This window comes from Dipodomys spectabilis, unplaced genomic scaffold (assembly GCF_019054845.1).
Source record: "Dipodomys spectabilis isolate Male_0828 unplaced genomic scaffold, ASM1905484v1 ptg000095l, whole genome shotgun sequence".
Taxonomy (NCBI): domain Eukaryota; kingdom Metazoa; phylum Chordata; class Mammalia; order Rodentia; family Heteromyidae; genus Dipodomys; species Dipodomys spectabilis.
Window position 1 is genome coordinate 42947771 of NW_024870772.1, and position 16164 is coordinate 42963934.

At 40.1% G+C, this 16164-nt stretch overlaps 1 protein-coding gene across 8 annotated transcripts in view; it reads right to left on the minus strand.

The window, feature by feature from the left end:
• Nucleotides 1–16164, minus strand: part of Cab39l (calcium binding protein 39 like) — a 106881-nt gene that overhangs the window by 10887 nt on the left and 79830 nt on the right. For all 8 annotated transcript variants that reach the window (XM_042685716.1, XM_042685710.1, XM_042685712.1 and 5 more), the window contains 3 exons: nt 15167–15226; nt 7835–7900; nt 673–816 (listed from right to left, as the gene is read on the minus strand). In XM_042685716.1, coding sequence (XP_042541650.1) covers nt 673–816; nt 7835–7900; nt 15167–15226 — 270 coding nt within the window. The remainder of the gene's footprint in view (nt 1–672; nt 817–7834; nt 7901–15166; nt 15227–16164) is intronic.

Genomic DNA, 16164 nt, shown 5'->3' on the forward strand with positions numbered 1-16164 from the left:
GTGTGAGACTAATTTCCAATTAACCAGCAAAAAGGCTAGAAATGAAGGTGTGGCTCAAGTGGTTGAATACCAGTCTTAAGCAGAGTTCCAAGCCTGCACTCAGGACCTAGACTCTACCTTAATCTCTGGTTGTTTCAGCAACTTTGGGAAGATGGTGACTTATTTCTCTCAGAGGGAAATGCTGAAGTTTTTTTCTTAGAAGCAAAAGAAGCCCTGAGCTCAGTATAAGACACAAAGGTCAGCTTTACTGGTGTTTCCATCTAGCTGGTGTGGTGAGTACTGGAGACCTTCAACAGCAGACACAGCCTCATTTCTTTCAGTGATTTTCAATTTGAAAGCCATCACTTAATTTTCGTAGGCTCCTTGAGATCAGGTCACTGCATAGGAAATTTCTCTGAATTTATAATACATATGTAATGGTAAGAGGCAAATTAACCTAATGGCAGCACTTAAGTAGTGAATTTATGCAATTAAACCAGTGCAAGATAACAATCAGTAAATAAATATTTAAAAGAAAAATTTTTTGGAGATGTGAAATAGTTCTAGAATTTCATCCAAGTCATCCATATCACAAAGATCACCTATTTATTCTCCACTCATGCCTAAAGGAATGTACAAAGTAGGGAAAGCTTATCATTTGAAATTGGGGGAAGAAAATGCCTTATACTTTACCTTAAAGACGTGAAAAGCTTCAAACTGGATGTTGGGGCTTTTGTCACGAAGGAGATTCATCATGAGTTTCAGGTTCTCTGGCTTGCTGATGTATTTGGTCATAATGGTAAAGTTGTGACGATCTAGGATCAGTTCACCTAGCAGCTACAAGAAAACTCAAGGTCAGAGCCATTATCTTATAATCACTTTTATTACTCAATATACCTCACTCTTTTCTTACTCAACCATAACAAAGAAATGTAACAATGGTATCATGAAGAAAAAAAAGCTTAGGGAGAGTCCTCAAGTATCTATTTAAAGAACAGGTATAAGCCAGGGTAGAGAATATAACTATGGCCCTAGCTATTTGACAGATTGAGGCGAGAGGATCACAAGAGCCCAAGAGCCCAGACCAGTCTGGGCAGTACAGTGAAACACCTAATTTCAATGAAAAAAAAGCCAAATGCCAGAAACAAAAAGAACAGGTATAAAAACTATAGTTCTTATTAGTTTAAGCTTTAAGCTTAATGCAGGTGTTTAGCGGGTCATTGCTGCTGAAGAGATAACTAGAAATAAACTTTTTTATCTCTTATTTGAATTATCTTGCTTCACAACAATATGTTACTCCATAGGCATTCAGGCAGGATGGGGATAACAATACTGACTCTACAATTACCCATCACTTCCTTGACTAAGTATAAAAGCTGATCTAACACAGGGAGGGGGGAGAAATCACTGGCCTGAATCCATATCAAGATTTTTGTTTGTTTGTTTGTTTGTTGTTGTTGTTGTTTTGAGTCCAGTCGTGGGGCAGGAACTCTGGGCCTGGCACTATCCCTCAGTTCTTCAGCCCAAGGCTAGTGCTCTACCACTTGAGCCACAGCACCACTTCCAGCTTTTTTCCTTTTTGCTTATGTGGTGCTGTGGAATCGAACCCAGGGCCTCATGCATGCAAGGCAAGCGCTCTACCACTGAGCTACCTTCCCAGCCCTTTTTGTTTGTTTTTGAGACTTAGCTCAGGCTGGCCTTAAACTAAAATCCTCCTGCCTTTGCCTCCTAAGTGTTGGGAGTAGGGGTATGTACCACTGTGCCTGACCATATCCATATTTAAGTGTAGGAAATCTTTCTTCTTCTCCTTTCCTTTCCTTTTCCTTAGGTCCTCATATTTGGTAAACAGATGCTCTATCACCTGAGCTAAACCTACAGCCCCTTTTGCATCAATTATTTTCAAAGTTCAATCTTAGGTTATGCCTATGCACAAACTAAGCCTAGGCTGCGATCCTCCTGCTTATGCTTCCCCAGTAACTGTGGTAACAGGCATGTACCACCATGCTCAGTCATTAGTTGATATATATGGATTCTTATGAACTTTCATGCCTAAAGCTACAGCAATCAGATGACTGAAACATAGAAGATACAATAGTAGATACACTCAACTAGGGTCCTTCTTTGAGCCACAGCTCCATTTCTAGTAGTTAATTAGAATCTCCTGGACATTTTATGCCTGAGCTGACTTTGAACTGCAATCCTCAGATCTCCTGAGTAGTACTGGCATTACTGGCAAGAGCCATTGGCAATTGCCTTGCTTGGGTGTTTATTTGGCATACTGGGATGAGTGGCTGGACCCAACATGTGGAACTTCCAGTTATACTAATACCAACAATGAAATAAAATATTCTACCAAGCTTCTTTTAAATTATAATGTTTCTTGCTATTAATTAAATGCTAGACCTCTGAGAAGACAGTATGTTCCTAAACTCTGTCACACGAGGTAAAAAAATTTCTGTTAATTACTTTTTATTGATACCAGGTACCAAAGCACCCCAAGACCAAGACTAAGAAAACTTAGAATATGATTAATGTAAGTAGCAGGTGGCAAATACTTTGGGATCAGAAATTAAAGTAGAACTCTAACCAGTTTATTACTTATAAAGTTGATAACTATAATAACCTAACTCCTCCCACTTTCTACAATTATGAAATGTCTATATATAAAATCTTATAGAATCTTCACATGCAAATGTGGTTATATCAGATTAGAATATGCTGTTATACAGATCTAATTCCCAAAAGGAAAAATCACAATTGCATCAGCAGAACTCCCCAGAACATTTGTCTATCAGAGAAAAGAACCTGATGTTCATGTATAAATACATTTTACAGTGTTCTTACCTTTTTATTCTCTTGATCAGGGTGGCATCAGTTCATTTGAACAACATCACATCACTGTCTATAATCAATCCGGCATTCAAAAAAAGGCAGCTCTTCCTGAAGTAACCAGCTTTATCAGTTTCTATGTGTTTTACCTATGCTTTATCTGCTTTTTTTTTTTTTTTTTGGGTCCGGTCGTGGGGCCTGAACTCTGGGCCTGGGCGCTGTCCCTCAGCTCTTCAGCTCAAGGCTAGTGCTCCACCACTTGAGCCACAGCGCCACTTCTGGCTTTTTCTTTTTGGTTATGTGGTGCTGGGGAATTGAACCCAGAGCCTCAGGCAAGCAAGGGCAAGCGCTCCACCACTGAGCCACCTTCCCAGCCCGCTTTATCTGTTTTTGTTGTTGTTGTTTTTACTATTTAGCTAGTCCTTGGTTTTTACCACATTATAAATCAAATATATGTGGTATGAGGCATCTAACTGTTAAGGATGAAGGACAGGAAAAGTAACCAGTGTCACAGTTCTGAATGGCTAAAGAACAGGAAAGATGCCTCAAAACTAGAAAGGCATTTGTAAAAAGTAAACAGTTTGGAAAGGGAGGGATACAAGAAATTTCTGTACCAGGTGTGTCTGCTCCAGTTTGGAGCTGGGAAACCACAGGAAAGGGAAAGAGAGGCTGGATGGTAGAACTGAGCAGATAGCAGTAATGGAGTGCATCTTGCTATAATTTGCTACTCCCACATTTGTATGAGTTTGTTTTTTTTTTGGGGGGGGGAGTGGGGACTAGGGAACTGTGTGTGTGCTGGTACTGAGGCTTGAACACAGGGTCTTGTAGTCTTGCTTAGCTTTCTCATTCAAGGAGGGCACTCTACCACTTGAGCCACACCTCTATTTCTTTTCTTTTTTTTTTTTGGGTCCGGTCGTGGGGTCTGAACTCTGGGCCTGGGCACTGTCCCTCAGCTCTTCAGCTCAAGGCTAGCACTCTACCACTTGAGCCACAGCGCCACTTCCGGCTTTTTTTTTCTTTTTGCTTATGTGGTGCTGAGGAATCGAACCCAGGGCCTCAGGCTTGCAAGGCAAGGGATCTACCACTGAGCCACCTTCCCAGCCCCCCCCCCCCCCACCTCTATTTCTATCTATTGTTGGTTAATTGGAGATAAGTGTCTTGGGTATTCATCTGCCTGAGCTAGCTTTGAACCTTGATCTTCAGATCTTAACCTCTGGGCTATCTAGGATTACATGATTAAACCTACTGGATCCTGGCTTTTCTCCTGTTTTGTTTTATTTTATTTTGCACTACTGGGGCTTGAATTCTAAGCCTTGAGCTTGCTAGGCAAGTGCTCTAACGCTTGAGCCATGACATATACCAATTGTATATGCTTTAGGTTGACAGGCTATTGTTTTTAAACACATATACATGCTGCTGGTAGAACTCAGTCTCATTCATACCCCAAGCCCATGTTTATTGAGAATATTCAATCTCTTCCAGAGATAATGTCTCATAGGAATAATGACTAGGAGTATTTGTTTGTAGAATTTAGCTTAATTTATTGAACAAATACATATAGTTCCAGGATAGGGGTATATAGCTCAGTGGTAGAGGACTTGCTAGCATGTATAAGGTCCTGGGTTTGATCCCTACCATCTCTGTCTCTATCGCCCCCCCCACACCCCTAAACTAAAACAAATAAATAAAAGGTCCACAGTTCTTACCACGAGTGGGATTCTATTTCAACTAGTTTACAAGTAGTAAGTGTTTAGTTGGTAATGATAAGAAAAGGCAGGAAGGTGATGTGGTCCAATATTTGACAGACTTGGACTAAAAAGAAGAGGGATTTAAGAAGTTTATGAGCTCTTTTTTACCCAGTGGACCTTTGTTTACTAGACCAGTTACCACCTTCCCCCTAGAACCACTATTATTTATTTAGAGACAGGGTATCACTATGAATCTCAGGCTGTCCTGAACTCTTGATTCTCTAGCCTCTGCCTCCTGGTGGCATGTGCCATCACAATCAGCTCACTTACTCTTGTAAGTGAATTCCATTCTGTAGGTAGGCAGCTGTGGAACCAGGATGCACATTATGTCACATGGTCTTAGCATGCCCTGTAGATGTGGGAGGGTATGGTGCTGAAGCCACTGCCTCTGGCTGGAGGTGAGTTCCTTGGGCAGTTTGGCCTCCTAACTACAAGATGTGGCACAGACAGCAGCACCTGCTGTGACCCTAGGTGGGTCACCTTGTGCATATTTGTACAGAAGGACAATAAATCATGCTGACAGACTGGCTCAATAAACTGTGCTGATTGACCGGCTGAAAAGTGATCTGCTGGTTATGAGAGACACTAGACCAGCAAGGACAAAGACACATGGGGAAGTGGGCCATAGTTAATGTGAAATCACAGATAAAGTAAATGCTAAAAAATGTGGCATGGCTGGGAGCTGCTGGCTGGTGCCTATAATACTAGCTACTCAGGAGTCTGAGATCTGAGGATCCAGGTTTGAAGCTAGCCCAAGCAGACAATCCACAAGGCTCTTATCTTCAGTTGACCAGCAAAAAGCCAGAACTGGAGTCACATGAGTGAAAAATCTGAGAGAACGAGGCCCTAATTTCAAGCCCTAGTACTGGAACACAGACAAAGAATTACCTTAGCTTAAAATTGTATTTGGGCTAGGTGCCAGTGGCTCACACCTATAATCCTAGCTACTCAGGAAGCTGAGATGTGAGGATCACAGTTCAAAGCCAACCCCAGCAGGAAAGTCTGTGAGACTCTTATCTCTAATTAACCACCTCAAGTGGTAGAGTGCTAGCCTTGGGCTGAAGAGCTTCTTAGGGACAGCACCCAGGCCCAGAGTTCAAGCTCCATGACCACCAACAACAACAACAAAAATTATATTCAATATTTAGAAATAAGTGGATTGTCATGAATGTCATCATCCTGACATGTAAATAATACACAAGTACTCTTAACAAGCTAGAAGATCAAATTGCTTGACTACAATGGTCAATATTATCTTCCAAAAATTTCTTGTGAATATCAAAATATGATCTGAAGGGCAGAGTTACAGCTCTGGCCCATGCCCTACCACTCAGGAGATCCCCATCTCCCTTGGCCACATGGCTACCTCATCATTCACCGAGGAGGACAGGAACTATGGGATGGCTTTGAATCCTAATCCTCCAGATCTCAGGATCCTAAGTAGTTAGATGAGAGATCTAGTCACTCAGCTAACTGTATCTCTTTTTTGTGTGTATACTAGGAATACAGATGTGGACCACTACCACCCAGCTTATATCATCTTTTACCCTCTTTCCAGATTCTTTTTCAGTGTAATGCTGCCTTTTTAAAAAATAAAATAAAGTTTTCTGTATTTGATTATTCTTCAGTTTCTTTCTTTTATGGTGCTGGGGACTAAACCCAGGGATTTTTGCATACTAGGCAAGTGCTCTACAACTGAGCTATACCTTCAGGCCAGCTGACTTTTAAAAAACATAATTCTTTTAATTCTTAGGGAATGCTGTTTCATATTTCAGAGCCTTTGTTGTAAATATAATTTAAGCATGTTACATGTTCAAGAGTAGACATATAAAGAAATCTACAGTAAACACTAGCTGACTAGAGTACTGAGAGAATTGGATCTGGTAACAAAATGTGATTAAGAAAATGTTGTTGGCCAGGCCAAGTACCTTTCATGCCCAGATTCCTAGGAGAGTCAGATTGAGATTAGGAGGATGGGAATTGGAGACCCACCTGGCCAAAAGTTAGGGAATTAGGGAGTCCCCATCTCAACTGCGTGCCTGTTATTCCAACTACATGGGAAGCATAACCAGGAGGCTAATAGTACAGGACAACCCAGGCATAAATATGAGGCTGTATTCTGGGAGATAAACACCATTTCATAATAAAATAGATTAAGAGTTTAACCAGTTACTAAGCTTACAACTTGGAGAGGAATTTCAATGTTTTATGTATCATATTTTGTCTTTTTTTTTTTTTTAACTCTCCAAGATATCTCTAAGATTACAGAGAAAATTGGGAGAGACAGGATCTCTTCTTTCTTCCTGGTGTGTTTTGAGTCTATTTTCTGTAAGAGATTTATATAGGAGCCTCACAGAACTTTTTCTGACAGTCATTCCCATCTTCACCCAAGTAGTTCTTTTCAACTAAAAAAATACTCCCTAGGAGAGAACTATGGTTCTGCACAAGTTACTTTAGGCTTTGTCTTCTTTCTTAGCAGAAAAATTCCAAATCTACTTTAACATTAAATTCACTTACTATATATATTGTTACTTTAAAATTTTAATTATGTAACTATAACCCCTCTGTACATCACCTTTATACTAACAAAAATAAAAATAGTATCTGAGGCTGGGTGCCAGTGGCTCATGCCTGTAATCCTAGCTACTCAGGAGGCTGAGATCTGAGGATTATGGTTCAAAGCCAGCCCAGGCAGGAAAGTCTGTGAGACTCTTATCTCAAATAAAAACCACTGGAAAACTGGAAGTGGCGCTGTGGCTCATGTAGAAGAGCACTCGCCTTGAGCTGAAGAGTGCAGGGACAAGGCCCAAGCCCAGAGTTCAAGCCCCACGACCGACCCCCCCCCCCCCCAAAAAAAAAAAATAGTATCTGAGGCAAGGGCCTATTATACTAGCTACTCAGGAAGCTGAAATCTTAGGACCATTGTTCAGATCCAGCCTAGGCAGAAACATCTGTGAGACTCTTATCTTCAGTTAACACCAAAAAAGCCAGAAGTGGAACTGTGGCTCAAATAGTAGAGTGTTAGCCTTGAATGAAAAAGCTCAGGGACAGCACCCAGGCCCTGAGTTTAAGCCCCAGGACTGGCCCAAACACAAAAACAGTATCTGAGTCATGACACTTCACATTATTTTGCCACAAAGTACAGTCATAATATAAAATATACTTTTCAGGTTACACAAAAAAGGATTCATTAATTGGTCTGTGTTTACTTATCAGTAATAGATACAATTTGCTAAGAAGATAACAATTTACAAGGACAGAAAGGAATTTGGTATTACCTTTAAAGATTGTCTCTTAGTCACATAATTTTCAGACAGCAGCAGTTTTTCATAGTCTTCAAAAATCTAATGGGAAGAAAATAGAAGCATGTAAAGCAGCAGTGAGTTCTCATTAGCTCAGTTGCTCTGATCTTCAGGAGGTTGTGTTTATTGTTTTGTGTTCTGATCCCCCGGCTAGTTATTGCTGTCTGCTGGAGGCTCACTTTCTTACCCTCCTTCTCTACACAGGAAGCTTCTATAGGATGAGAAGGCCAAGGAATACAGGAGACATAGTGTTCTAGTTTAGTTCTGTGAATTAGAAATTAACTCAAAAAACATAATTTTGAGCTCTCTCAGAATGTTTGGATTAAACATTAAAAATTATGAGATAATTCATTTTATGATACTTAAAAAATCTGTTTATTAAGCCTGATAGTGAGAGCCCAAAAACAATTTGGGGAAAGAATAAATACACTTCAAGGTTCACTCAGCAATTCATGAAGGGTCAAACTGTCAAGTCCACAGTGTGAACAGCTGAGAAATTGACCATGCTAACCCCATTTGGCTTATCTGGAGAACTTCTGATCAGAAGCTATGGACATTTGGCACATTAGGTGTCACTATGTGCTCCTGTGTCCTTATGTGGTCACCAATTATGCTCTAAATCCTTTACTTTAACACAGAGCACAGCAGCTAGGGAAACGGCATCCCTAGGCAAACCGGGGCATACTGATCAGAGACACTGCCTGGAAGAGCAAGCAGTCTGGATGAAGGCAAGAGAATTCAAGAAAGGAAGAGTAGTCCCAACTTCTGAGAGCTGAGCATGAGGGTGTGTGTGTGTGTGTGTGTGTGTGTGTGTGTGTGTGTGTGTGTGTGTGTGTGTGTGTGTGTGTGTGTGTGTGTGTGTGTGTGTGTGTGTGTGTGTGTGTGTGTGTGTGTGTGTGTGTGTGTGTGTGTGTGTGTGTGTGTGTGTGTGTACCTGTGTAGTAAGGCAAGCTGTGCACAAGAATGTAGTCCCAGCTTCTGAGAGCAGAGCATGGGTGTGTGTGTGTGTGTGTGTGTGCGCGCGCGTGTGCGTGTGTGTGTGTGTGTGTGTGCGCGCGCCTGTGTAGTAAGGCAAGCTGTGCACAACAATAACCACTGGTAGAGAATTAAAGTGAAAATAAAAGCTAAAATATGTAGATCACATTAAAATCATGGTATATTCTTTCTTATAAATGACATTTGTTCAGTTCTCAGATACAAAGGGGATATTATGGTTTGCATTAAAAAAGGCTCATATGTCTAAGATTTGATCTCTAGCTGGTGTTATTATTGATAGGTAATTGGATTATGGCAACTCTTAACATTATCAACAGATTAATCCTTTGGTGAACTCTTGTCTGAGTAGACAGTTAGGAGGTGGAGCCTAGTTAGAGGAAGTAGGTCACCAGGGGCACGTCTTTGAAGGATCTATTATCATCCCCTGACCTTCATCCATTAGTTCTGTCCCAGCATAAGCCCAGAAACATGGAGTCAAGTGAGCATGGTCAGTGAACTATGTCTAATTCTAGAACTTGGGAGCCACAATCAGGATGATTTTGAGTTCAAAGAAAGATCAGACTATATAGCAAGACCTTCTCTAAAATAGGAAAGGATGGAGGGAAGGAAGGAGAAAAGATCTGACTGACTATATAAGTATGAAATATTTGAGGAAAACATGAATGCTCTCTCAGAGTAAGTATCCAGGCCAACCCAGCAGACACAGTGTCTGTGAAACCATGAAATTGTCAGACATATCTATATAAAACTCAAGGTTAGATAAGTAAAAGCTCAAGAATGAGCATACTAGCAATTGTATATATACATATATACATTGTTTTTTGCCCTTAATGACATAAACTCCTGTAATATAAAATATATAGGTTTGGTAATAATAGCATGCACACAAATATTTAAAATTTATTGGTTTGGTTGGACACTGGTGGCTTATGCCTGTAATTCTAGGTAGTCAGGATTATGGTTTGAAGCCAGCCCAGACAGGAAAGTCTGTGAGATTCTTATTTCTAATTAGCCACCAAAAATAAATAAATAAAGCAAAAAATAGAGCTGTGACTTAAGTGGTAGAGCACTAGCTTTGGGCACAAAAGTTCAGGGACAGTGTCCAGGCCCTGAATTCAAGCCCCAGGACACACATACATACACATACCAAAACAAAAACAAACTAACAAGCCCAGCTTATGGGTTTGTTGCTGGGCATGGCAGTGCCCATTTATAATCTTAGCACTTAGGAGGCTAATGCAAGAGGATCCTAAATCCAAAGACAGCTTCAGTTGTCTCAGTAAACAATTAAAAAAATATATTGGTTTGAGAATTAATATAAATATTTAGGTGGTCTGTTTAGACAGCATATTATATTACTACAATTATTATGCTAGGAGATGGCAATGCAAAGAGTAGTAAAACTAATACATGTAAAATAAATCTCAACAAAAATAAGTTCAGGTGTTACTGCTTCCACCAACCACCAGGATCATCATTCTGGGTCATGGCTATAATCTGTCCCATCACTCACAAACCTGTGTTATTTATATAAGGCCATATGTGGCTACTGAGCATTTTTTTTTCTTTCTGTTGTGGGGCTTGAACTCTGGGCCTGAGCACTGTCCCTCAGCTCTTCAGCTCAAGGCTAGCGCTCTACTACTTGAGCCACAGTGCCACTTCTGGCTTTTTTCTTTTTGCTTATGTGGTGCTGAGGAATCGAACCCAGGGCCTCAGGCATGCAAGGCAAGCGCTCTACCACTGAGCCACCTTCCCAGCCCTAAACTATACTTTTTTTTCTTTTTGGTTGGTCGTGGGGCTTGAACTCTGGGCTTGGGCGCTGTCCCTGTGCTCTTCAGCTCAAGGCGAGCACTCTACCACTTGAGCCACAGCAGCCACTTCTGCTACTGAGCATTTAAATTGAGATGTGCTGTAAGTATAAATATATACCAGATTTCAAAGACTCAGTATGAAAACAGAATATAAAATAGCTCAATCATTAATATACATTAATATGCTGGGTTAAATAAATGTATATTATAATTTAAATGAACTTTTTTTTGCCTTTTTGGTGAACTAGAAAATTTAAAGTCACATGGTGATTATATTTGTGGCAGGGCATTATGTTTTAGCTAGACAGGACTGTGCTATGACAACTGAATCAATAGGAATAAATTTATAGTTTTGTTTCTAGATTTGTTCTAGCTATGATCTACTTAATCATACTGTTTGAATTTTTTATGTATTTAGGAAAACCATGGTGGCTCTTGCATGGGTCTGTTCCAACACTTACTAGTTACCACCCAGTATAAGGAAGGAAGTTAGATATTATTTTTTTTTTTGGTCAGTCGTGGGGCTTGAACTCTGGGCTTGGGTGCTGTCCCTCAGCTCTTCAGCTCAAGGCGAGCACTCTACCACTTGAGCTACAGCGCCACTTCCAGTTTTCTGGTGGTTTACTGGAGATAGGAGTCTCACAGTCTTTCCTGCCAGGGCTGGCTTTGAACTGCGATCCTCATTTCTCAGCCTCATGAGTAGCTAGGATTATAAGTGTGAGCCACCAGTGCCCGGCTGAAGTTAGATTTTATTAAGGATATAATAAATAATGATAAAACTAATACTGAGTACTTATCACAGCTCTGTGCTAAAATATTCAAATCTTGTCAAATTCCATCAAGAGCCTTCTGATGTAAGATATATCTGACAGAAGATGCAGTAATGTGTCCAGGACCACAGAGTTAGTAAAGAGGACAATCCAGTCTAGAAGCAAGGCAAGTAAGCAGATTTTAAAGATCTACAAATGAGGTTCTGCCACTTGAGCTGCTCAGGGGCAGCCAGAAAGACACTTACAGACCAAAATAATACAATTGTGAAAAATTGGAGTGGGTAAAAGAGAGTGAAACTGAGAGAAGATATTTGGGGAAAAGAGTAGGATTAGAGAAAGCATCCTAGAAGAGAGACATTTCAGCTGAATCTGAAAAATATGTGTTCAGTTCACCATTGGAGAAGAAGTTGAAAGAGGATATTTCTTTTTTTTTCTTTTTTTCAGTCATGGGGCTTGAACTCTGGGCCTGGGTGCTGTTTCTCAGCTCTTCAGCTCAAGGAGAGTGCTCTACCACTTGAGCCACAGCACCACTTCTGGTTTTCTGGTGGCTAATTGTAGGTAAGAATCTCATAACTTTCCTGCCTGGGCTGGCTTTGAACTGCAGTCCTCAGATCTCAGCCTCCTGAGTAGCTAGGATTACAGGCATAAGCCCCTGGCACCTGGCTAAGAGGGTATTTCTGTTATTTAGTAAATCTAATTATATAAAACTAAGTAAAATTATTTTAGTAAGGTGCAAGATTATCTACTGTCTTTCACCAACAAGTATTATCACTTTTTTTTTGTCTGGTCCTGGGTCTTGAACTCAGGGCCTGGGCACTGTCCCTAACCTTCTTTTGCTCAAGGCTAGTACTCTACCACTTGAGCTACTTCTGGCTTTTTCATGATTAATTGGGTAAGAGTTTAACAGACCTTGCTGCTCAGGCTAGCTTCAAAACAAAATCCTTACATCTCAGCCTCCTGAGTAGCTAGGATTAAAGGTATGAGCCACTGGTGCCCAATTATTACTACTTTTTGATTGTACTAGGGCAGATCTTCTATATGACCAGCAAACACTATCACTGACTTATACTCCTGAGTTTTTCTATTCAAGATCAAAGTAAGCAAGTCATTACTGGAAGCTCTGCAGCACAACAGAAAGAGATGTGAAAGATGAGAACCCCGACCTCCTACCAACCTCAATTTTCCTAAATTATCAGGTCTATGGCTGAGTATGGTTTATTTCACTTATGCATGATAAGAATGATTGCCTAAATATTTAAGATGAGAAAGTGAGACAGATAGGATCTAGTTCTCCCTAGAGACTAAAGCAGTGGCTAACTATTGTTTCTTCTTCTTTTTGGGGGGGAGGCGGGGGGGTCCGGTTGTGGGGCCTGAACTCTGGGCCTGGGCGCTGTCCCTTAGCTCTTCAGCTCAAGGCTAGTGCTCTACCACTTGAGCCACAGAGCCACTTCTGGCTTTTTTCTTTTTGCTTATGTGGTGCTGAGAAATCGAACCCAGGGCCCCATGCATGCAAGGCAAGTGCTCTACCACTGAGCCACCTTCCCAGCCCCTAACCATTGTTAAATATTGTCAAATGCTATGAGGCATTGTTGAATGCTGTTGAGAATGTTTTTTATGTTGAGCTTTTTTTTCTGTTTTTCAAAAGTCTCCACTGTAAGCATCCTGCAATCCCCAGCCTACCACCTGTGGTTAAGTTCAGGCCTTTGAATGGCAGTGGGAAGATCCTTCACTTGTGCCTGGCAGCCTGGAGTGAGGAACTGTGAGCTGAGAAGTTTTATCTTGGGCAACTAGTCAGAGTGCTAGCATGACAGCATGGCTGATTTAGATTCTTTACACTCTGAGAACACTTTATCAGTAAGGACTACTATAATTGATGCTAGGACTTCCTGCTCCAGGAGTCCTTGTTTCAGTCACAACCACATCAGACCACTTTCAATGGCTTTGAAAGGTAGCATCCCAGGCAAGACAAGCCTCAATGAAACTTAAATGACCCTACAGCTATTCTTACTCAAGATGGGAGAGGACGTTACTTGGTAGTTACACAGCAAGAAGCCTATGATTAGTAGAACTTGAAGCAGTGCTGAGATTGGTACAAATATATTCCTTAATTTGCATGCCACACCCATCCCCCCTAAACTGGCTAATAAGCTGGATATTCAACTCACTTGATTCAAAAGGGAAACACTGGGGCTGGGAAGGTGGCTCAGTGTTAGAGTGTTGCTTTGCATGCATAAGGCCCTGGGTTTGATTCCTCAGCACCACATAAGCAGAAAAAGCTAGAAGTGGCTCAGGTGGTAGAGCATTAGCCTTGAGCTGAAGAGCTACGGACAGGCCCAAGTTCAGGCCCCATGACTGACAAAAAAAAAAAAGAAGAAAAGAAAAGAAAAAGGGAAACACCCGATTGCCTCATGTAATATTGTTATATCATTGTAATATTAGGCCCAAATGGTCTTTTCTTGCCTGTTTGTGGCTTTAGTCATAAATAGAATATGCTAACCTGATAATACAAAGAAGATGGCAGCAAAAGTGGCAGTAGTGGAGAGTGTGGCAGATGTTGAAGGACAGTGGAAGTATAACGAAGGTCCCGGTCACTGGATGAGTTCCCAAGATTTGCCATGCCTTGAATGCTGGGAAATTGCAAATGCCCAAAGCTTGAGAACTGTAACACTAGCTACCCTGAGTTTTGCTAAATGCTGCTGTGTTAGCTGCTGCTCAGAGCTGAGGATTTTGCTAGCTATTGAGTACTGAGTCTCTGGCAATTCAAACCAAAAGCAGTAAGCTTCTGATCACATAGATCTGTAGTTCTCTGCTTATAAGGTATGGAGTCCTAAGTCTCTAGCTTTTTGGGCTTGAAGCTCTTGCAAGCCTCTGTGTCTGTCAAAACAGTCCATAAGCTTTTGGCACACAAAGACTCAGAATAGGAGACACTAATATATGATGGAATTCTATGCTTCCATCAGAAAGAATGACACAGCATTAGAAAATGGAAAAACTTTGAAAAAAATCATATTAAGTGAAATAAGCCAGACCCAAAGAAATATAGGTACTATGGTTTCCCTCATATGCAATAATGAGGGAAATAGTATGTCTAGGATAATTTTATCAGATGAGCAGAAAACTCAAAAGCTATGTACATATGACCATATAAGATGATGCGAAGGGAAATGAACCCCAAGATATGGACACAAGAGGTCTTTGGTGTTGTTGTTGTTGTTTTTAATGTACTATGTGATTTTTTTTTGTTTCCTTTGTATGTTCTCCCCACTATGGGGAGAAAACATACTTGTACTTGATTTTGGTACATCTTGTATATACAGTTATCTAATTTGGGAAGGGGAAGGGGAATAACAAAATGCTGAAACAAGGACACAGGATGATCCATTGCAACAATGATACTCACAAGAAACTATGTTGGAAATGAACTTTACAACTTCTGGGTGCGGGGGAGAAGTGGGGGAGGGAAGGGATAGTGGGAGAAAAACAAAGAAGGGGGTTAACAATGCTTGACAAGAAATGTTCTCATTACCTTATTCCTGTAACTGTAACCCCTCTGTACAGCATCTTTACAATAAAATAAAATTTAAAAATAAAAAAGAATAAGAGACACTACAAGAACTCTACATCACATACTCACAATTTCTATCCGAGTGTAACAAAAGGACCCCAGCCAACTCCTTAATAACAAAAGGAAGAAAGAAAGATGTATAGTCTTAAAAATGATTTATACTTACAGTGTCATAATTTTGTTCTAAGAAATCTGCAACCAACACTTTATGTCTGGTTAGTAAATCCTAGAAAGAGAACAAGCAAGTAAAACAAAATTACTATGGCTAGTAAATTTTATGTAGTTAACTAAAATTTAAAATAAGTCTTTATTTCTATATTTTGAGAAATCCATTAATTTAAAACATGTAAAAGCTGCAAAGAGTATTTTGTTTACACCACCAAATTGATTCCATTCTTATTGTAGTTTAGGATGAGAAATACAAAGTTTGTTTCAGGTTAAACAAAGAATACATTATTAAACTAGTGTTGTTAATTTCCATTACTATTAGATTTATCATAGAAATAAGTAACTGGTAAAATATGACACAGAAGAACTGAATTTATAGTACGATTCTTCAACTATTAACTCTACAGTTATAATAAAAATTAAAATAAAATGTAAGGCTAAAAAATGTCACTAGTAACCATTTTTGTTTTTTTTTTTGAGACAAGTATTACTATTTCTCAAGCTAGTTTCAAACTCCTGAACATGAACCACCTCAGCCTCCTGCATACTGGGAATGAATATAGGTACAAGCCATTAGGCCTGGCTTCACCTTCTTTTTCCTAGCAGGTTTGAACTTGGTCCTCACATTTGCTTGGTAGGTGCTCTACCAATGAAGACACATTTCTAAGCCCTTTTTGCTTTAGTTTATTTTTAAAGTAAGGTCGCACATATGTTGTCTTGGGCTAGTTATAGACAATGATCCTTCTGGGTTCACAGATTCATGCCACTATGCTCAGCCTTTTTGTTGAGATAGGACACTAACTTTTTGCTTGGACTGGTCTCAAACTTCAGTCCTTCTGCTCTCTTTTTCCAAATAGCTAGGATTAGAGGTGTGAGCCACTGTGCCTAGCACTCATTAAAAAAAAAAAAAGTGAATGATGTAAAACTTTACCTCAAAAGTTTAACATATTTTTGAGGATTTAACTTCTCATTACTTTCCTAACCACTCTTAAATGG